We start from the raw sequence: 23,428 nt of genomic DNA, 5'->3' as shown, positions 1-23,428 counted from the left end.
ATTAGCTCTGGCTTAGATAGTTTGTATAGTTTGCCAGAGATTTTTTTGTAAGCTCAAATGCCATATCTTGTAAATTTTGCATCTTCTTGATGCTGTTATTAATTCCACTTATCTTATCAAAAAAATAAATAAATTTGTCATTGTGATAACTGACATAAAGGGATTGTGGGAATAATTTATTTGCTTCATTTTTCTCTATGTAGATGTAGAAACTAATTGTTAGTCTAGTGCCAACTTTATATATCCAATTCAGCATTCTACCTCAGATTCTTGTTCTGCTTTTCCCTGCTAAAGCCAAATCCTCGGTTTGGCTCATTTCCAAATCCCAAACAGACAGGCTTCTATGAGTTCCAAAATTCAAATGCTTATTTCATTTTCTCAAGGTCCATTGTGCTGTATACTTTTAATCTGGTACCCAAGAAAAATGTGAGGATCATAAGTGTTTTTTTAAGTGGTTAGTTCTACTCATATAGCACAAAAGTTGTGTTTGAATAGTAGGAAGTCTTTACTTTTCTGTGTTTCTTTGAGGCACTTATCCCCTAAGGTTCTCCGGTGTGAGCATTTGATACAGGTGCGGATCTAGAGGTCGGATCCTTCTTGATCTAAATTATTAGATTCTGGAATAGGGATTCAGGTACAGATACTAGTGCGGGGATTCAACTATAAATAATTTAAATTAAAAAATAAGAGTTATATGTATAAATTATGAGACATTACGTGGAAAACTTACAAGGTATTTCGAGGAAAAAATATTGATCAAGAGGAGAATTCCAGAAAGAGATTAAAGGAAAATGACTAACATGGAAATTTTCTATACACAAGGTATTCCATTTTCTTCAATTCCACTTAGCTTTTGTTTTGATTACAAAAGTTATTGTATTTGTCATGAATTTCTCCGTCAATTTTGGTCAAAGTATCTATAATCGGCTGATCAAATATGGTATGTATCCCCCACCTACATTCACACCCACGTTATGTCAACAGTTGACATGGGTGTGGCACCGTAAGTGGAAAGTCCGAGCAACTTAGCATTTTATCCCACACTTATCTGCTTGGATTCCTAAGGCACCAAGAAAAGTGTGTTTTCTTGTCTGGTTGCCATTAGTCTAGTGATCTTGACTGCTGAAAACATGAGGAAGAGCAGAATCCTTGTGTTAGTTGGTGCTTTATGTGTAAAATATTGGGAGAGGATGTCAACCTCCTTTTTCTACAGATAGTTTGGATTTCTGTCGACCATGCATGGAACGGTGAAGGACACTTTATTTAGTTGAACCTTTAGAAGAAGAAAGAGGAGATACAGTGCATGGGATATTGCTCCGTTAGCTCTTATGCGGGTTTGGAGAGAATTAGGATAACTTTTGATAGAAACTGAATTAATTTTGTCATTAAAGAATAGCCTTTTATCCTTAATTTCTTTTTGGGGCACCCATGAGATTGCTATTTGTATTGAAGGATGTGTGTCTTTTGTGAAGAACCGGAGTACCATTTGGCCAATTTATGAATTCCCCCTATGATAGTCATTAGGATGCAGTTGTCTATAAGGACTACTCTTCCAGGATCGAGGCCATGAATAGATCATTGGATATGCAAATGATGATTGGGCAGGATCATCCTCTAATAGATGTTCGACATCTAGATATTGTGTTTTAGTAGAAGGTAGAGTAAGAAACAAATTGTGGTTGCTCAATCTAGTGCAAAAGAAGAATATAAAGCAATGTTGTAGCAACTTGTGAGCTAATTTGGATTAAACAGTTACTCAGAGAACTAAATTTAGAGAATCAGTCAGATGGAACTTGTGTGTGATAACCAAGTGACCCTTAATATTGCATCACATTCGGTACTTCATGAGAGAACTAAGCAAATTGAGATTGACAGAAATAATTTTGTGCGGTATTGTTGCAAAATTTGTGAAGTCGAGTGATCTACTTGTAGATATCTTCACCAAGTCCTTCACTGGTCCTCGTATTAGTTACATTTGTAACAAGTTGGTATATATGACTTGTATGCACCAGCATGAGGGGAGGTTAGACTAGGAAAAAAAATAGGAATAGTATATAAAAATCTTACTTGGATGAGGATTGTTACGTAGTGTCTATAAATAAGACAATGTAATAATGTGGATACACAATTCAATAAAAAAATTAATTCTCCTATATTTCTCACAGTTTGTAGGTTCTCAATTTTTTGGTATACCTCTTGTACACAGGAGTGTTCTAGAACATAGATGGGTAGAGTTTCTTAGATAAAGCATCTAAAAGAATTGGATTCGGTCTCCTCTTTTTTCCTCCTCTAGTTCAAACAGATTTGAATACGTAATACATATTCGAAAGGTAAAATTAGTTAAATTGTTGAAAGGCTCAAAATATTTAATGAATATATTCCTTGATAATTTTCTTTTTTTAAGAAGTTCCAGTCCCCAAATATAAGAGAAACATTAAGCGGAAGTCTTAGATTATCAGACCAGTTCCCGTTAAGCATAGCCCCCTTCCGGAGTGCAGTTTGAGACATTACAAACCAAGCTAGAAGTTGTGGGACACCCCAACTCCTGCTTGAGGGGGGGGAGGGGGAGGATAGACATTCTTATCCTGGTTAGCTTAGGACCCTACAGTCAGGTTGTATGTTGCTTACTGTTTTATGTGTTTAAGATTTACTCCTAAAACAAAGTTGCCAAGTTAATATCCTACGGGTATAGTACACTTGGTGATAAACTGATAACATAATGTGTGCGTGACATACACAAATACTGCTAGAAGATAAGCATAGCCCAGGAAGTAGGTTGGAGGACTCTTCAATGTGTGTTGTATATATATTTCCTTGTACAGGTATCATTAGCAATCATCAATACACAGAGAGCTTAAATTTCAGTTGTGTTCTTACTATTATTTTCTTTAGAAATTGCCATCTCAATTCCTTGATTTATCTGTATTTGGTTGGTGAAAATTCTAACTTTTTCGATTTATTTGTAGTTGGTGGCATTTCATGTCCAAGTCAGGATATTAGCATTAACTGCTACACCTGGGTGTAAGTAACTATTTATCTGCTGGACTTTATTGGAATTTAAATTGGTCTCATGCCTTATGTCACCTTCTTATTGGGATCTTCCATGTGTCAGCTAAAAGGCAAGCAGTTCAGAAAGTGATTGATAACTTGCAAATATCAACACTTGAATATCGAAATGAAACTGACCCAGATGTGCAACCATATGTGCATGCTCGAAAGATTGAACAGATAACAGTATAAATATAACTCCCTTTTGGCTCACTGCTGAAGCTTTTTCTTCGTTGTTTATATTCAAAATTTTGTAATATACTTTCAGGTTCCCATGGGCCAAGATGCTGTTGAAGTTGGGGAACTCCTCTTTGAAGTAATGGACCCATTAGCGTCTCGGCTTCGTGCATACGGACTACAAGTTAATAGAGACTGCCGGACAGTATGGCTACTATACCTTAAATTTTTTTAGATGTTTATTTAATCATAGTATAATTATTTGCTACATTTTTGGATTTGCTGGCCTGACTAGTCAGTCAACAACGCAGTCCAGGTTAGGATACTTGTTCAATGAAGTTTGTTATTTTTTTCACGTTCATCCTATTTTTTGTTCTGGTTATTTTTTTCTTTTCGTGTTTGCGATTCTAAGTGGATTATAGTGATGAAGTCTACTATTAAACAGATGCTAATGCCTCCATGTGGCTCCTTTCCTACGGTCATGGGAAATCCAAAACTTGTATAATAAGTCAATACTGGGCCAGTCGAAATTCTTTCTTAGTGAAGTGGGAAGACAACATTGAATCAGACAGGCACAAAAGAAGTGGTTTCATCCAATCGGCGGGATAATTCCTAGTCAGCTAACTGAGAATCCAATAGAGAAAATAGCTTTTCTAAAGATATCTCGGTAGAATGATTATTGTGAGCTGCGAAAGAGATAAATCCTAGTCGTTAGTACGAATCACCGCTCTCCTTCTTTATCCGAATTGGTTCCTAGTGTTAGTCAATCAAGTTTCACCATCAAGAGAGGGAAGTGCCTTGACTTTATACACTTCATTGAATTAAAAAAATTATGCAACAAAATTTCAGAGTTCTGGAGAAGCAAGCTGTAATACCAAGATTATTGTGAATATACAAAGTAATAAACAAAGAATTTGTAATCTTTTTAAATTCTGACTAGTTCAAGAGAAAAAAATTCAATAGCTGTCTAAAAGAGAGAGGAGGTGCTGATTCTTGGAGAGAGAGAGAGAGAGGGAGGGAGGGAGGGAGGGAGGGAGGGAGGAGAGAGAGAGAGAGAGAGAGAGAGAGAGAGAGAGAGAGAGAGAGAGAGAGAGAGAGAGAGAGAGAGAGAGAGAGAGAGAGAGAGAGAGAGAGAGAGAGAGAGAGAGAGAGAGAGAGAGAGAGAGAGAGAGAGAGAGAGAGAGAGAGAGAGAGAGAGAGAGAGAGAGAGAGAGAGAGAGAGAGAGAGAGAGAGAGAGAGAGAGAGAGAGAGAGAGAGAGAGAGAGAGAGAGAGAGAGAGAGAGAGAGAGAGAGAGAGAGAGAGAGAGAGAGAGAGAGAGAGAGAGAGAGAGAGAGAGAGAGAGAGAGAGAGAGAGAGAGAGAGAGAGAGAGAGAGAGAGAGAGAGAGAGAGAGAGAGAGAGAGAGAGAGAGAGAGAGAGAGAGAGAGAGAGAGAGAGAGAGAGAGAGAGAGAGAGAGAGAGAGAGAGAGAGAGAGAGAGAGAGAGAGAGAGAGAGAGAGAGAGAGAGAGAGAGAGAGAGAGAGAGAGAGAGAGAGAGAGAGAGAGAGAGAGAGAGAGAGAGAGAGAGAGAGAGAGAGAGAGAGAGAGAGAGAGAGAGAGAGAGAGAGAGAGAGAGAGAGAGAGAGAGAGAGAGAGAGAGAGGAAAAAACGACGTGTAAGCTTTTTGGGGAAATAACGCAGCATCTTAAAAAGACTTTGAAGACTTTGAATAGGATTAAGACTCTCTCACAGATTTGACCGAATTAGATGCTTTCAGACCTATTAAGTGATTTTTAAAATTTAAAAACAGCACTTAATGGCCTGAAATTTTAACCATTCAAATTCAGATCCTTGTAAATAATTTCTGAAAAAGTCGAATTGTAAATTGCTGTTTCAGATATCCTGAGTTTTTTCTTCTTCTTAATGTCTTCTCATCACTAAACTCAGATGTTTGGGGTGTGTGCTCTTATGACAGATTGTACTAATATGATGCTAGAGGTTTCTACTCTTAAGTACAGATCAGGACGATTTTCAATCTGCGAGATAATCAGAGTACTATAAAATACAAGCGGTCCTATATATGCTTTAACCAAAAGCACATTAGCATACAAGAGGGTACATTGAACGAGCAGGGAATAGTAGAATTGAACTATTGATTTGTTAATGTATCATGTTTTCCAATTTCTTAAGATTATACAGTCAGCATGCTAACCATGTTCATATGTACATATAGAATGTGCCCTTCTTCCATTTTATCTATTTTATGTTACTGTTGTCACTTCTAACATTGGATAGGACAATCCCTCTTCTGTATATGTAGTTGTCTTCGTTTTTTTGTTGTTTTAAGTCTCTCTCTCTCTCCTTTATATATATACACACACACTTGTTCCTTTCTAAGGTTTATTTGTCTTGTCCAATTTGCAGTTAAGCCCACATCTGATACTTGATTCACGGTCAAGATTTCGTGAAGCTCCACCTCAAAATTTGCCTCAAGTGAAGTTTCAAGAAATTGATGGACTATATGGAGTTCTAATAACACTTTCCCATATAGTGAAGCTGCTCTCGAGCCATGGGATAAAATCTGCATTTGAGATGCTTGAAGAAAAACTGCAATCCAAGTTTGTTCTCTTTGAGCTTCCGGAATTTGATTAATTCAACTTGCTGAAAGAGTGCTATTTCGTTTTTGATGAGTGGATTTGGTTTGAACAATAATATCCCTTTTAATAACATACTGCCCCAATCCATTTCAATGTGCCATCACATTTCTAACGACCAATTGCATCCAAGATATAGTCATATACGTATTGTGCAGTTAATTTCACCATTTTGTAAAACTATGACCTCTTCTTTTCTGAAAGATTAGATAGTTTAATGGAAGCTTTTGTCTGTTCTATAAATATGTGTTTGTTGTTTACAGGTTCTTCGGACGACTGATGGGAAGAAATGAAATTCTTTTGAAAGCAAAGCGTTTAATGCAGCAAGTTGTATCTCATGGTGCTCCTAGTCCTAAGTTATCAAAAACGTTGGAAATACTGATTGATCATTTCAGTATGTTACATATCATATTCTTCTGTTTGTTTAAGTATTTGTTAATTTTAACTGTTCAATGAGCAACCTGTCTATGTTATGTGGATGCAAAACAGCTTTGAAGCATGCTTTTAGTGGTTTTTGGTTAGGACATCATTTTATTGATGAAATCTTGATTGTTTGTTTATAGGTTTGAGAGTTTGGGTGTGTTATTCGATTCTTTTAATTTTGCAAATTCATTTAAGGATTGTACTTGTTATAAATTTTAGATTTCTCCCATCTTAGTAATCCTTATAGAGGTAAAGCTAGTGGCACATCAGCAACTATATCATTTGAGTTTAATATTGGAGAACTGTGATTGAGCCGAGTTGATTGTGGTGGCACATCAGCAACTATATCTCCGTTGTTGATTGTGCACTGTTTCTTATTGGGTGTTATGTTATATATAATGTCTCCTCTTCTCCTGCTTGGTTTGGATGTACTTGAGCCGAGGGTCCTCCGGAAACAGCCTCTCTACCTCCACGAGGTAGTGGTAAGGTCTGCGTACACTTTACCCTCCCCAGACCCCACTTTGTGGGATTTCACTGGGTATGTTGTTGTTGTTGTATTGGAGAACTGTGATTTAGTTTCTACTGTTTTTTGTGAAGCTTTTGTTACTTATTTGGAAAAAGAAATCGAACTTAAGAATGTTGTTTAGTCCTAGGGAATTTTAAATGGGATAATACATTCTTCTACCATTCCCGTCTTCCACAAAACCACAATTTTTTAACTTATTTCTTCTGTTACATTCTGGACTGTTCGTAAAATTCTTGAACCATGTCAATGAAAGATAAACATTGTCTACTGATAACTTTGTTCCAAGTTAGAGGTCTTACGGCCACCAAAACAAGCAGTGCAGATATTTAGGCCATAGATAAGCTCCTTTGGTAATAGTACCTTATTACACATTGATTTTCATGTTAAAAGACGAATCATGAATGCCTCACATGCTTTAGGTGTCATCAGCTCAGCACTGTGTTGCACTCATGCTCAGGGTATTTTTACCCTCGGGAAAATGACAAACCAAAGTCAAGTTGATAAATAGAAATAGGTGAATATGAAGCATTATTCTTTGCTGATGGTGGATTTGAAGTTCATTTGTAGCTTCTGATGCAAACTGGAGTACAGTCAAATCTAGGCTAGCCATTTATATTTATAACATTTTAATTATGTAGCTCACTCAGTTTCCTATATGGTGCACTAAATTAGCAAGAAGAAATGTCATCTCTTGTGCAAATTGTCAATTGGACTTTATGGAAAGTGGGATCCTGTAATATCAGATACTAAGTTATTAGTAGTTTTCACTCTCTAGGATTTCCTTTTTCTTTTTCAGAATTCTTGCTTGGACCTTCTCATGGTAAATTTAGTGCATCCTACTTTGTAATTTCCTTTGATATCCTTCCATCTGTTGCAGAAATGAGTGATCCAAAAAAATCAAGGGTTATCATTTTCTCAAATTTTAGACAAAGTGTCAGGTAAAGCTTCTATGAGTCCCTCGCAATGCTATTCTCACACTTCAGTTACTTGATTGCAATATTATTCTTACTTTAAAATTCTGAAAACCTGATTTTGGCTGCAGTGACATATTGCTTTCTTTGAGGAGTTTAACGGATTTAGTTAAAGCTACTGAGTTCATAGGCCAAAGCTCAGGTACCCCTACCCTATACGTTTCAATGGATCAATTTCCTACTGTGTTGGTATTTTAATCTGTTCTTTGTTAGACAAGGGCTATTTTCCTCTTGGAATAGGCCGTCAGATTGTTCTTGCGCAATAATATTAAGAGGCGTACTGGTCATTTCTCCTTATGTAGCAGTTTATTATCATTACCATGTTTGCTGAAATCAAGGTTTTACCCAGCAATGACTTCATATTTGAGCTTATCAGTTGGTCTTCAGTCATAACTCATGATTGCAATTTTCTGAACATACATCTGTTTTAAGATACGACATATACTTGCATTGCCATTTTCCTGTGTCTTTCCAGTTACAACGTGTTAGAACCACATCTTTTGGTCAGGGTGTGAGCTTTGGCGCGAGCCCCAAAACCAATATGCTTGAGCTTCAAAATTTAAAAATTTGAATCCCTCCTAAGTTTGATGTACAGTCAGATAGCTGATTCTGCTTCCCTCCTCCCCCAAAAAGACAAGTCAAAGACTGACGTTATACCATGGAGAAATGCATGCTGTAGCAAAAGTAATTTATGATAAGTGAAACTTAAACTACTGTGCTTTAGTCTTTATGACAAAGTTTGTAGCCGCAGTGTTGCTAAAGACTCACTTTAGGCATGCGTAAGTCCTGATGTTATGTGAAGCTCAGGTAGGCGCTTGGGTGCAGGCACCAAGGTTTTCAGGCAAACGCCTCATGGGCCATGGATTTTCCTAAGAGGGTAGCACTAGAAAATAAATATCTAATAAAGTAACTATATTTATTGTTAACAAAATGTAATGTATTTTTAGTGATTAGGTTTATAAGAACCTGGAAATTTAGTAACAGAAAATAGTCACGAAAAACTTAAAATTGTATTTTAGCATCTAAATCAAATGGTTGACATGATTGTTTCCTCATATTTTCTCTTGATTATAGTTTTCTCAATTCTCTTGTCCAAAAAAATTGATTGTCTTTACAATGATTTTTTTTCATGCATCACACGCACACACATTCCTCATTAGCCTTTCTCGCTAAAGCCCATGCTTCAATTGTGCTTTACGCTTAAAGCCCCAGCAGAACGCCAAAACCTTGGCGCATTTCTGTCTTTCTGCCTTTGACAACTCCCCTTGCCTGTTTCTGGTGCTCATATCTCATTTATCACGTGAAACACTTATTATCTTCAGTCCTCAGGATGGAATTACAATGGTAGCCCTTTCACTAAATTGGAGGAGGAATATCTTTTAACTTTTATGGTGTATCTTTCCTCAAATATTTCAGTTTGTCCCAATTCCTGATGATGATATGTCAAACTGAAATTTTCCTCCACACATCTCTTCCATTTTTAGTTCTAAGAATCTGCAGTTCTCATGCCATTATTTCATGAACTTCTTTGCAGGCAAAGCATCAAAAGGCCAATCACAAAAAAATCAACAGGCTGTTTTGGAGGTAATTCTTTTGCTCTCTTTCTGTTGTCACTTGACAGTCGACCTTTCTTGAATTGACTTTTTCATGTAGAAATTTCGAACTGGTGAATACAATGTCATTGTTGCAACATCAATTGGTGAAGAAGGTCTGGACATCATGGAAGTAGATCTTGTCATATGCTTTGATGCTAATATATCACCTTTGAGAATGATTCAGCGCATGGGCAGAACAGGAAGGAAACATGAAGGAAGAGTTGATATCCTTTTCATCTAGTTTAGTTTTTTTTCCCCTTTCAGTTGCTAAAAATTGTTTTCTTCAAGTACACGTTTTTTTTTCTCTGCACTTGAAATATCCAGTTTCTGGCACCCAAATTATTTTTTGATGTGTTTATTATTTCAATAGATTTCCTTAATGAAGTTCTACTGGTTTTAGCTTACGAAGGGAGAGAGTTAAAAGGTTACTTGCAAAAGCAAACAAGCGGCAAGACAATTATCAAAGACATGAGAAATGGGGGAATGAATAGCTTTTCATTTCATTCCAGTTCGAGGATGGTATGTCATATCAACAGATTTCTCACCACTTCATGTAAACCATTACCTTCTTAAGTTTGTTTGTTTGTATATTGTAGATTCCACATATTTTTAAACCAGAAGTCCAGTTTCTCAAGCTATCAATTCCACAGTTTGTTCCTCGAGGAAAAAACACCAAAGATGTTCACCCTATACGGGTGTCTGCATTCCAGAATAAATTAAGTGATGAAGAAGCAAACTTGCTCGCAAAATATTTCAAGTTTACTGGTCAGGAGGCTCAGGACACATGGAGACCATCGCTTATTGCCTTCCGTCATTCCCAGGCATTTCCATCCAAAGTGCACAGAGTGGTGCATTCATTTAGAACAGGGATGCTAATAGATGCCATGCAAAATTTGCAAGAAATGCCTTTTCCTCGAGATGTCAAAGCTTCTAGCAATGAGGTTCTCACAGTGACATTTGCTTAACTTCTTATTTTGTAGAATAACTGAAAATTGAATCACTTCTCTTTGATGACTCAGGATGAAACTTCAGAAAATTTGTCTATGAAAGTTGAAGCTACCGAACCATGTGAAGAAAATCTGAAAGGTAACTTTTATACATACTCAATAGATTCATCAGCAAAACTATTCAGCAGTTCGAACATTTTAGTAATTATGTTTGATAATCTGTTTACTTCCCTAATAGATTGGCTCTACATTATCACTGAGTCTGACCGAAATTGTTGATCTTTTCATCAAATGGAATTGGTAGTAACATTCAATAATTCAACTATTACAAATTGTGTTATGATATGTTAATTTGCCTTTGATAAGATACCTTCAGCAATTTACACAAGTTTAACATGATGCAGCAGATATATCTCCAGCCATTTCAATGTAACAACACTTTTTCTTAGTACCCATCATAATTTAATGGAGACGTGTAAAAGATGAAGGTTGCACATTTTTGTTTATGCCACTACAACAAAATAGATCATCCTAGCGAAGCTTCCCCCCAAACAAGAAAGTAAAAATCTGATTTATGGTGCCAGTATAGACAAGATGTCCATTGGTCCAATTTGGATTATGAACTGGAACTTTACAACATAAATTTGCATATCCCATTTAGCCCTGGGGTTAATCTCAATGTAAGAAACATTGAAATCATTCAACCTGTTGCCTGCATTTTGTCATTTTATATATGAATTAACACCAACTTTCAAAAATATTTCGAGTCTGTTTGTATCTGGTTTTGTGCTGTAACTAAAAGAGACAAGGGAAGAATTCCTCATTGTATTATTCCAAGAATAAGAGCTATCATGTACAACTGAATCTATCTAAGGAAACAAAACCAGAAAAATCCCTAAATATCTCTACCAATAATTGTGTGATGTGCACTATTTGAAAAGGTGCCTGTGTTCATACTTCATTCTATAATGCTTCTCCTCAAATTGGTCCATAGATATTAATAGTGCCAATTTGTTACAAAGCTATTCTACCTGAATTCCATTTAAAGCCTTCGTGAAGATGTGAATATGTTACCCAATTGCTTTTCCGTCTTCACATGGCCCCTAGAAATTAGGCTTCCTTGGATCTTCTCACGGATAAAGAGACAGTCAACCTCAAATCATCAAACATTGCTTTGTGCCATCTAAGATGATTCAATGCGTCCTTCACGGTTTTAGGGATAGAAATAGAGTTTAGAGAGGCAATCAAACACTGGATGCAGGAGATAAGAAAAAAAAATACCAATGGAATATGTGGATTTGCATTGATGTGTACCTTTGTGAAGAGCAATTGGAATGTCAAAAATTTTGGGAGGATCAAGGGGAGGAGGGTCTGATGACAAAAGAATTGGTGCATGGATTGACATGTATCATTGGTCTCTCTCCTTATGAAATAAACTTGGACAATTGGTGGTCATGTTGAAGCAGAAGGTGCAACTACTGATTTGAGACACTGAAATCAGTTGGTGCTTAATAGAAGAACTGGGAGATGTAGGAGGAACATCTTATTTCAGTTGAAACATCTAAAGGTGTCACTTGGTATATTAACCACTCATTTTCCTCCCCCCTAACTTATAAAATTTGAAGGTGCACAGTAGAATGGTGTATTTTACAAAAATACTACATTAGTGGACACAAAATGTTTACCAAGTTTAGTCAGTAACAACTAACAATGATACCCCTTTTGAAGACAAAAATAGTCTAAGCAAACACACTTCAATGCATACATCTTGAACATAACATGTGCTCCTAGACACCCTAGGCCACGTGGAATGATGAATTATTTGGAGAGAGAACATTATAAGGTACATCACCTTTAAGCACAATAGAAGGTTGCAATTTATTAGAAAACGAATTGTAGAGGTTGCATCGACCCCAAAACTGTTTCGGAACTTTTGTTGGAACATTTGTGCCCAAGCTGTCTCAAGCAGATGCATATTCTTCCTTTCAACTACTCCATTTTGAGAAGGTGTTTCAACACAAGATGGCCGGTGGAGAATCCCTTGCTGTCTCATGTAGGTTCAAAATGGTATGACATGTACTTTTTGGTATTAATACATCTTAATACATCCACCAAAACATTGTATTGAGTTTAACTTTGGGACTAAAGGCACACAAGTGGGAAAATACTTCCAAGGGGTTCTTCATTATATAAATCCAAGTCAATTGAGAAAAGTCATCCACAAAAGTATCAAAATACTTGTACCCAGTTTTGGACACAACAACGATGGTCCCCAAACATTGAAGTGAACTAACTCAGAAAATACACCGGTTTATTTACCCTTGGACCTAATGGGCTATGATAATGTTTTGCAAACTGGCATGACTCACAATCCAATGAAGAGATATTCGTGAAATGAGGCCAACTTTTTAACGTAGGGAGGAAAGATGTCCCAACGGACAATGTGCTTTAAATGGAAACATGACACTAGAGCTGACAACTAACCGAGGCACCTATTTGTCAAAATGTAGAGGCTTTACACCCTTGCTTCATCATAAGATCTTGAACAATGAGATTGAACAATTGATCTTTGACAAGTCTATTCATAGTGATTTAATTGAATGCAAGTTTTGGCACCCGTACAAATGACAAGATAATAGAGGAGGTTGGTTTAACAGTCTCAGGTCCCAAGCTATTAAAGGTTGGCCTATCAACTACAACCTTCAGAGAGGATGCTTTGTGTGATTGAAAGCTAGAAAATATCAATATTATCTGTCTTGTGATCTGTGACATCTTGTCCTACACCCTGAAAGGAAGAATAGGCATCTTGTGGGACTTCTCGCACTCTTCTCATTGAATCTCATGTTCCACTGCATTTTTGAGGCGATGTAGTCCTTACATCTTGTTATTTAGTTAGTATAGTTTCCTCATATTCTATTCAAAATCAAGTTCCACGTTCCATACTATTTCTTGAGTCACATCTCTTCTCTATTCTCCTCGTGTCTTTGGGAGTACATGCTTTGTTCATAACTCAGCTCCTCGAGAAGATAAATTAGCCCTCTTGTGCTCTTAAATGTTTCTTTCTTGGTTACTCTTGAGTTCAATTAGGGTATCATTGCTATTCACCTAATCTCCATCTATACCTTATGTCCGCCGATGTCACATTCTTTAAGTCTTAACCTTACTATACATCTTCTGATCATCCTGATGACTTTGAGGTCTTATCCATACCTCATGTCTTACCTGTACAGACTTTTGACGAATCTATGGTTACTTCTAGATCTCTAGTTGTAGTGCCACCACTCTTAACTTATAATCGCCGTCTGCACCCAACACTAGTCCTAGATGATATATGTCATGCACCAGACCCTACTCCTACTGTGGACTTGCATCCTCCTAGCCAATCAATTGCACTTCAAAAAGGTTTGCCATCCACTTAAAATGCTAACCCACATTATACTTTCTTGAGTTGTCATCGTGTATGATTACCCCATTATGCCTTTGTACCATCTTTGTTTTCTATTATCCATTGCTATGACTATAGGTGAAGCACTTTCTCATTCTGGATGGAGGCATGCTATGATTAATGAGATGTTTGTTTTACATATGAGTGGTACTTGGGAGCTTGTCTCCCTTCTTGTAGGTAAATCAACTATCGCTTGCTGTTGGATTTATGCAGTAAAATTGGTCCAGAAAATCAGGTTGATCGGCTTAAGGCTTACCTTGTTGCCAAAGGGTATACTCAGATATTTGGGCTTGATTATAGTGATACTTTCGCTGCTATGGCTAAAATAGCATTTGTCTGTCTTTTTCTATCTATGGCTGTTGTTCGTCATTGGCCTCTTCATCAGTTGGACATTAAGAATGTTTTTCTTTTCTTCATGGAAATGTTACCTTTATCAAAAAGAATGTTTTTCTTCATGGTAATCTTATGAAAGAAGTTTATATGGAGCAACCACCAGTTTTGTTGCTCAAGGAGAGCCTAGTAGCCTTGTATGTCGATTGCGTAAGTCACTCTATGATTTGAAACAGTCTCCTCGAGGTTTGGTTGGAAAATTCAACACTGTAATTCAAGAGTTTGGCATGACTTAAAGTGGAGTTGATCACTTTGTGTTTTATCAGCATTCTGCACGAAGTCTTTGTATTTATTTGGTTGTTTATGTTGATGATATTGTTATCACTAGCAATGATCGAGATGATATCACTAATTTGAAGCAACATCTCTTTAAGCATTTCCCCTAAAGACCTTAGCAGATTGAAGTATTTTTTAGGTATTAAGGTTGCTAAGTCTGGACCAGGTTTTGCTATTTCTCAATGCAAGTTTGCCTTGGACATTCTTGAGGAGACAAGAATGATGGGATGTAGACCCATTGACACTCATATGGATCCAAATGTTAAACTCGTCTTCGGACACGGGGAGCCATTCAGTAATCCTGAAAGGTATAGACGACTGGTTGGAAAGTTGAATTATCTCATAATGACTAGACCTGGCATCTCTTTTCCTCTTTTCCTGTGAGTGTTGTAAGTCAGTTTATGACTTCCCCTTGTGATAGTCTTTGGGATGTAGTTGTTTGTATTTTGCAATATATATAATCAACTCCTAGTAAAATACTCTTCGAAGATCAAGACCATGAGCATATCATTGGATATACAAATGCTGATTGGGCAGGATCACCCTCTGATAGACGTTTTACATTAGGATATTGTGTTTTAGTAAGAGGTAATCTGGTGTCGTGGAAGGGTACGAAATAAAGTGTGGTTGGTCAATCTAGTGCAGAAGTAGAATATCGAGCAATGGTTGTAGGAACTTGTGAGCAAGTTAGGATCAAACAGTTGCTGAGAGCTTAAATTTGGCGAAATCAGTCAGATGGAACTTGGAACTTGTGTGTGATAATCAAGCGGCCCTTCATATTGCGTCAGATCAGTGTTTCATGAAAGCACTAAGCATATTGAGATTGCTTGTCACTTTGTCAGAGAAAAGATACTCATTATTACAAAATTTGTGAAGTCAAGTGATGAGCTTGCAAATATCTTTACCAAGTCCCTCACTTGTCCGTGTATTAATTACATTTGTAACAAGGTAGGTGCATATTATTGTATGCACCAGTTTGAGGGGAGTGTTAGAATAAGAATATACAATCTTACTTAGAATTAGAATAAGAATAGTATGTAGTATCTTACTGGGTAAAAGAATGTATAGTAGTGTTTATAAATAGGGTCTCTATGTAATAATGTAGATATACAATTCAATAATCCTATATTTCTCACAAACATAATATGGGAGCCCAACATTAAGTAAACCAAGAATTTGGAAGGAAGAATTCCTCATTGTTTTGTTCCAAGAATAAGAGCTATTTATACATGACACGTGAATCTATCTAAGAAAACAAATTTAAAAAAATCCGTAAATATCTCTACTTATAGTTTACTATGTATATTATATGAAAAGGTGCCTATGTAGTATGTGCCTTTTGTAACATGTGCAAGGGTGGTTATGAGTATCCTCTTCAATCTAGTTGTAGGAAAAGTATTCTCTTCAATCCTCTGATAGACTAGCTCTTATTTTGTTCGTCGATTATTTTAGAATCTGGTTCTGGTGCTGTAATGATCTTTAACACATGAAATGCTACTATTATTGTATGATAGACTAGCTCTTATTTTCTTCCGAATTATTTAAGAATTTGGTTCTGGTGCGATAATCATCTTTAACACATGAAATAGCTGGCTGTGCTTCGTTGTCCATATCTGTAATATGTTAAGCCTTATCCAAACAGTTGAAGCTACCATTGTTATGTTTTCACGAACAGGCTCATGTTTTATTTTCTTGGTGAAATAGAGGCAAGAGGGCCAAATAACATTGAAACTTATGCTAATGTCCCCTTGATCCTGATTTTGCCAAATTTAAGAGGATCGTTTATTTCTTATGTCTTCTACATCAAGCAAAAGAAAATAGAAGAGAAGCAAGAATAGTTCAGAAAAAAAAGAATTTGGATGTATGTGTGTACTCGTATCTAAAGTATTTCAAATTCATACAGGCTGTTCTAATGAAGATGATTGTAAAAGAGAAAAAAACAGTGACTCCATTCCAGTGGAAATCCGAAGTAATAGAAAGACACTTCTTCTTGACATATTTCCAGGGGGAAATTCTCATGCGCATGGCTTCCTATTCAATTCAGATTTTGTAAGTGTTGATGATCAGGGGAGGGTTATAGTCTCATCTCTTACCCAACTATCTCTTAAAGAAACTTTGGTTTCTAAATTTACAAGCACCAGATTATTTGCAAAGTTCAATATGCCCGAAAAAGATCCTCTTCATGGGAAGGTTTCAGTGAATGATCTGGAGGAAAAGACCGATGGAGTCAAAGGTGTTTATTCTACTCGGACAGTTACTACAGAAAAAAATAATCTGGAAGCATCAAGAATTTGTGTGTCTAATGCAAAGCAACAGAAGATATCTGATATCTGTGAGAGGAGTTTTGGAAGTCCAGATCACAAGGTTAAACCAGAAGGTAAGAGCATAGGTGAGAGTCTGGAAGTCCAAATTCGGGGGACACCAATAGGAGCTGATGAGCCAGACGAAACTATTGGAGATATGGAGCTTAGTCCACGTCTGACCAACTTCATCAATAGCGGCTTTGTCCCAGAATCTCCTACAACTGACAGTCTGTTTCTTTTCCTTAACCCAAGTCTTTTTAAGGGAATTATGCCCTTATTTTTTGCAGCCCTATCTTTTGTTACCTTAAACGTTTTATTTTTTCTTTTGCAGCAGTGTTTAAGGATAAAAGTGTAGAGATCATGGTTAAAGATCTATTTTCAACACCAAAATTATCTTCGGAACAGAATGAAAAGACAGTGGGTGGCAGTAGTACCCGTGGAAAATATAATGAAATGTCAACTCCTATACAAAACATTGACAATACTGAACCCAGAAGTTGCAAGTACACTAGTTTAATTGTTGAAGATAAACAAACTCCTATGGAAAAAAAATCAGGCAAAAGCTGCAGCGAAGACTGGCAACTGCGCTCTACAGATAAATCAGATAGCATTGGGAAAATACGGAAGTTTAGAAGATTGTTTAAACATGGTGATCTTCCTAGAAGAAAGCCACCAGACGAGCTAAATACTAGTACTTCCAGAAGAGGGGCAGCTCTGTGTGGCACTTCCAGTCATACTGGTTTCAAGCGTCGAAGAGCTATAGGTAACTTGAGTGTTTTCCTTTTTATTGAAAGAAACAGCATACTTGCTGCTAATCCTTCCTGCCTTTCAATGCTAGAGTGTTTTAATTGACAATATACTTTTCACAACCTTCTAAAGGATTTAGTATTCTATGCCATTTGAGAAGTAAGCTTATCTTGATGAAAAAAAGGATATTGATGCATCTGTTATTGCCATCAGGTGAGAAACGACAGCCAAACATTGTGACAGACTTCATTGAGGAGGAAGCTGAGTAAGTTCATTCTTAGAGAACTGGAAAATTTCATGCTTCCTATTATAGTTGGTGCTACTTAGCTCACTTGAAATAAGCACATATAGATGGATTGCATAGTCAATATGTTGACATTGGTGCTGGTAGTACCTAGTGATGCTAAAATCTACTAGTATACGTTCTATTTTGTTCATTTGATTTCACTGAGGAATATTGAAAGTTATTTGACTTCCTTCTTGTTTTTCGTATTTCATTCTTCATGAGAATTGAGTATCTGGCCTTTTCATTCTTTTGTAGTCGGGGGAGTGTGAATAACTGAAGTCTAGATTGTAATCTCTAGCTCTTTGCTTCTCTTCTTTGTTTATTGTGGCTCTAACAAGGAATTCCTTTCATTCATGTCTGATTCCTTCCTGTCTTATAATGCTTCTTTCAGTTTTGTGTTTTTCCTGTCCGACCGCTGTCCACTACAGAAGAGGGAAATGTAAAAGTTCCTCAAGTGTCTGAGGGGAAAAAGTGAGTAGCAACAGATAAAAAGGGAAGCCTGGTGCACTAAGCTCCCGCTATGTATGGGGTCTGGGGAAGGGCCTATGGATGCAGCCTTACCCTGCAATTTCGCAGGTGGTTGTTTCCACAGCTCGAACCTGTGACCTCCTGGTTACATGGCAACAACTTTACCGGTTATGCCAAACTGTTAGGTTCTCTATTTTGATTAGTGAAAACCTTTGGGTTTTTTCCTGCTGAAAGAGTTCTCAGGCAAGGTGATGCTCTTTCACTTTTTCTATTCATATTAGTTATGGAAGGACTTATTGGTATGATGAGGACTGCTATCAATAATGGGTGGTTGAAGGGTTTCAAACTCAACAACAGGACAAGTGAGAATTAGCAAATATGTCAACTGCTTTATACAGATGGTACTGTGGTCTTCTATGAGGCTAAAACAAAACAAATTAGCTACATCAAAGTGATACTATTGACTTTTGAGGCAGTTCTGGTTTGAGTGTGAACCAGAGGAAACGGAATTATTTCCTATTAAGGAAGTGGCACAGATGCAGGGGTTTGCTAATATCTTGGGGTGTAGCATAGAGCATCTGCCTACTGTTTATTTGGGCATGCCTTAAGGCAATAAACAAAACTGAAAGATATGGGATGGGATAATTGAAGAAACAGCGAAAAAGGTATCCGTTTGGAAATTCCAATATTTGTCACTAGGGAGCAGACTCATTTTGATGAATGCAGTGTTAATTTCATTACCAACCTATGTTATGTGATTATTTCCAATCCCCTCCAAAGTAATCAGGAAGCTAGACAAATTGAGAAGGGACTTCTTGTGGTTTGGAAACAAGGAAGGAAAGGGTATGCATTTAGTGAAGTGGTCCACTGCTCAGCTCAGAGAATTCAGGTGGTCTTGGTATTAAAAATTTGAGGTTTTGGAATGAGTGCTTGATGATGAAATGGTTATGGAGATGTACTAGTAAAGATCAAACACTGTGAAAGGAGGTCATACATAATAAATATGGCCTAAGCAGGCCATGGGTCACCAACTCTGTCCCTAATACCTATGGAATTTTAGTTTGGAGGTCAATCAGGGGTCTTTGAACTAGATTATCTGAGAATGTTATCATGAAGGTGGACACTGGTCACAAAATTCTTTTCTGGAAAGATGAATAGAATGGCCAGGTGGCTTTGGTGAACTCCTATCCTGACCTATTCTCTTTCTGCACTAATCCTGAGGCTACAGTGGCTGAAAGCTGGTTCATTTATAGATGAGAACTTCATTTTAGGAGATATGCGAAAGATTGGGAAGTGGATAGATTGACTCATTTATTACATGAAGTAAGCAGCTTCAAAGGAGTTTCTTCAACTCCAGACACAATCAATTGGAAGCATGTTACTGATGAGAAATTTTCTGTGAACAGATCACAAAATAGGGATGAGGAAGCAGCTAGGAGGGGGAGAAGGACCATGTAAACAAATCTGGATAAGTTGGGCACCAACTAAGGTTAGATGTTTTTCCTAGTTGGTGGCTAAGAAGGCATGTCTCACACAAAAGCTGAAAAGAAGGGGATTCAAATATTCTCTACATGTTTCTTATGTAACGAGGCAGAAGAGACTAATAGCCACTTGTTTTTCTATTGTAAATAGCTTCACAGATCTGGTCATCATTCCTAAGCGTCACAGAAACAAATTGGTTGATGCCAGAACATACTGTTAATCTTCTGAGTTGTTGGATATTAGGAGAGGTGGAAGTAAAAGCCAAAAGAAATGGTGGAAAGTAATCCCAGCTTGCATATGGTGGACAATATGGAGAGAGAGAAATGGGAGATGTTTTCAGGATAGGTTTAATCCCACTTAAAGTAAAATGGATTTGTACTATATCCTTTCTTTTTTGGTATAAAGAGTATGTATAGATGAAGTTGAACAGATAGTAGGTATCTTAGGCTCCTTATAATTCTGTTCTCTTTTGGGTTTTCATCATGTCCTTAATGCTGAGGAATACAACATTTTGCACTAGAGGAAAATTTGTTGTCTTATAAATAGTTAAAACTTGATATATTTGTTTCTTTCTTGTTACTTATTTTTGTTTTTCTGTGACTTGCTTGATGTACACAAACACAAGAAGATGTGTAATTGTATAGTAGAAAATGATGTTATTTTGTGTAACTATTTATTTATTTTTAAATGGAATACAATCTCAAAACGACATTTTTCAAGGGTATTAGGGGAATATATATACAATAATCCCTACTGTCCAACTATCATATTCAAGTTTTTGTGTTCATTTGACCCTTCAAAATCATGGGTTCACCACTATCTCCTGATATGTTTCTAAAGTACTGGTTCTTACACAGGGTGTCTTCAGAAGTTTCAGTATCTGATGACGAGGAGGATAAGCTGGATTTCGGTTCATTTGATGATAGTTTTATAGATGACAGGATAAATCCTACAGCAACAGATAGTCAAGCTGAGGCTGGTGAAGTTGACATGATAGCAATTTACAGGTTTTTATTAAGTTATCTCTTCATTTTCTCTTTTGTTTTAAAAGTTCTTCCTTTCTAGGCAATTTTTAGTATTGATTCTTTTGAAGATTTAGAGGTTAAATATCCACACTTGAATTTTGGGAGGGAAAACTGTCCTATTTCCGATGCCGCACCTGTGTCGGATTCTCTCAAAATACAATACTTTTGGAGAATCTGACATGCACCTGTTGACGGTTTTGAAGAGTCCGAGCAACAAAGCCTATTTTGAACTGAAATGGTGGTAACTGATCATTAGGTCTAAACAAAGGGAAAACTCTAAGAATATTTGGGACGAATGCATAGTGAGACTAGGCGTCACATATGACTGAATCTCTAAATAGCTTACCAGAAGTAAATCAAAATTGAACAATCAGGTCAGGTTATTGAATTATTCAGCTTCTACCTGCAAGGGGCTGGCGGGCCTGCTCTGGATTTGAACACAATTAATTAGTATCAAGTTATCAATAAGTTGCCGTTCTTGCTTCAGAATTAAGAAGAGGCTATAACCACTGATCCCTTTGTGCTTCAAAATGTATCATCTATGGGTGCTTTCAATGAGACAAACCACTTCAGTAGTGAAGTGTGAAGTAATGCGGCTACAAACTTCTTGGCTGAAATTTATAATTTCTTAGCTGGTGATGCACTTTGCTTTATCTGGTTTCACCCTAATGTAGTGGCTGTAGTGGCGTTGTAAAATCCCCTTCCAACCCAAAGAAGGAAAAAGAAAATAAAAAAGTTAGAGAAAAGTGAGGAATCTTTTATCATTAAGTGCTTCATTCAATTATCTCTAGTTAAATCTCTTTTTATTAGATGTGCTTTAGTTCAGTAGTTTCTTTTTTTTTTTCCGAATCAACATGAAGCCTATTAAATTACTATGTTCAGGAACTCAATAATGCTTGTTGATGTAGTGCTAAAAAGATGCAACATTTGTGGTCTATCTTGTTTTCTTGGACTTTACCAAGCTGAAAACCCTTATAAATGTGAGAAACAGCTGGTAGCCTCTCTTATGAAAATCTTGACCAAAAGGTTATTGATTAGTGTCTGATTAGCAGAACCTGGCCAGAAATTACATAAATTTCTTATGCTTATGGAACACTGGGTTATGTCTTTTTTAAAATAAAAAATAAAAAAATGAAGTGCCTGGGCTGTGTCAATGTTTCCATGATTTATTTGCTTCTGCTGCTAAAAATGAACTGGCCTTTTAGTTCATCATTGCAATATTTATTGAATTGTCAATTAGGAACTCATACATCAATTTGACATTCTCTATCAACAACATTCTTCCAGGATTCTTGAAGTTCACTAGGAATTTATTGATGTACATAATGGTTTTGGTTCAGAAATCTGAAGATGCATGAAAGTTAAAATTTGATTGACTCAACTGATAACTGATCTGATTACTTTCACATTGATCTCGAATTTTAGGACTAGAAAAATCATTCATGTATTTGCTTAATGGAAAAGGATCATATTTACCCATGTACTTTGAGAAATTGTTTATATATACCCTCTGTTTGAGTTATTGGATTTAAATTCCTCACGTTACACTTTGGATCACAAATGCCCCTCCGCGTAATGGACCTCTTGGACCCACCTTCTAAATGGACTCATGGAGTTCATATGTTGATACCCAATTATTAGCCAACTCATATCCAAATTTCTGAACCCATTAGCGATTTAAGCCATCTCCTTCTTGCAAAATAGCAAATTAGAGTTCTTCCACATTCTAAAATTGTTTTTTTTTTTTTTGATGACAAGGGAAACCCGCAATCGCTACCCTTTGTGTCACGCTCCAAACTCGAGGGGTGCAACTGGCTCCTAATGCCAAAACTCAGGCCCGAGCCAACCCTGCTGAACCATTTGCTACTAGCGCATGGCAGCCACGCGCAATCAAGGAAACAAACAAGTATATCTCGGCTTAAAACTAAGCCCTCGGCTGGCAAGGCCTCTGTCAACATATATATAAAAGAAATAACTACTCTCAAGAGTTCATATAAAGAAATAGCCAACTAGCACAAAAGTTTTGACTGGGCCGTCGAGGCATGATATCTATACAAAAACTGGAAGCAGGTATATATCAAGACAATACATCAAACAGCTCACAAGCTTCAGCAAACCAACAAAACTAGGCCAGCATGGCCATAACCTAGATGTACACCCCACACACTAGTCTGCAAGCCTCTACGAGTAGTAAAGATTGGCGGGACAGGACCCCAGCCTACCCATAAAAATATATACAACAAAAGCTAACAAACCTCCCAACTCTAGCAGCTCCGGAGGAAAGGAGCTAGCCAACTAGATAGAATTCAATCCTGCTGTTGAGGAGGTCAACTGGGTTGTCTATCGGGTCCTGCATACATGAATGCAGCGCCCCCAGGCAATGGGGCGTCAGTACAAAACAGAGTATGAAAGGCTATAGACTAAATGAGCAAGTATCATAATATACCAAAAGCAATCAGGTAAAGAAATCAAATTTAGATAAGCATGCTAACCCACTACTAAATCTAAAAAAATACAGTAATGATCAAAAAACAACCTAACCAAGCCCCCATAAGCTCGGTAGGTACAAACAGCACACAAGACCACCTACTCAGGCCCCCATAAGCCCGGAAGGTGCCAAACAACCTATATACCCCTATCAGTAGTCCCCTAGCCCCGTAGGCAGTCACATAGCCCTCTTAGGCA

General features: G+C 37.1%; 1 protein-coding gene across 3 annotated transcripts in view; it reads left to right on the top strand.

The window, feature by feature from the left end:
- The window catches only part of LOC102601608 (uncharacterized), a 38,971-nt gene that overhangs the window by 9,488 nt on the left and 6,055 nt on the right, over window positions 1–23,428 (top strand). For 2 of the 3 annotated variants that reach the window (XM_006350272.2, XM_015310002.1), the window contains 16 exons: window positions 2,967–3,021; window positions 3,113–3,234; window positions 3,317–3,430; window positions 5,630–5,823; window positions 6,123–6,253; window positions 7,686–7,746; window positions 7,851–7,921; window positions 9,314–9,363; window positions 9,433–9,598; window positions 9,766–9,893; window positions 9,971–10,315; window positions 10,394–10,460; window positions 16,336–16,962; window positions 17,067–17,498; window positions 17,696–17,747; window positions 20,576–20,725. In XM_006350272.2, the coding sequence (XP_006350334.1) occupies window positions 2,967–3,021; window positions 3,113–3,234; window positions 3,317–3,430; window positions 5,630–5,823; window positions 6,123–6,253; window positions 7,686–7,746; window positions 7,851–7,921; window positions 9,314–9,363; window positions 9,433–9,598; window positions 9,766–9,893; window positions 9,971–10,315; window positions 10,394–10,460; window positions 16,336–16,962; window positions 17,067–17,498; window positions 17,696–17,747; window positions 20,576–20,725 (2,765 nt within the window). The remainder of the gene's footprint in view (window positions 1–2,966; window positions 3,022–3,112; window positions 3,235–3,316; window positions 3,431–5,629; window positions 5,824–6,122; window positions 6,254–7,685; window positions 7,747–7,850; window positions 7,922–9,313; window positions 9,364–9,432; window positions 9,599–9,765; window positions 9,894–9,970; window positions 10,316–10,393; window positions 10,461–16,335; window positions 16,963–17,066; window positions 17,499–17,695; window positions 17,748–20,575; window positions 20,726–23,428) is intronic. The other variant, XM_015310001.1, reaches the window with a different exon arrangement.

The sequence above is a fragment of the Solanum tuberosum genome, unplaced genomic scaffold (genome assembly GCF_000226075.1).
Source record: "Solanum tuberosum cultivar DM 1-3 516 R44 unplaced genomic scaffold, SolTub_3.0 scf00119, whole genome shotgun sequence".
NCBI lineage: Eukaryota > Viridiplantae > Streptophyta > Magnoliopsida > Solanales > Solanaceae > Solanum > Solanum tuberosum.
Note: the sequence above shows the minus strand (reverse complement) of the source record. Positions and strands in the feature narration are given on the sequence as shown.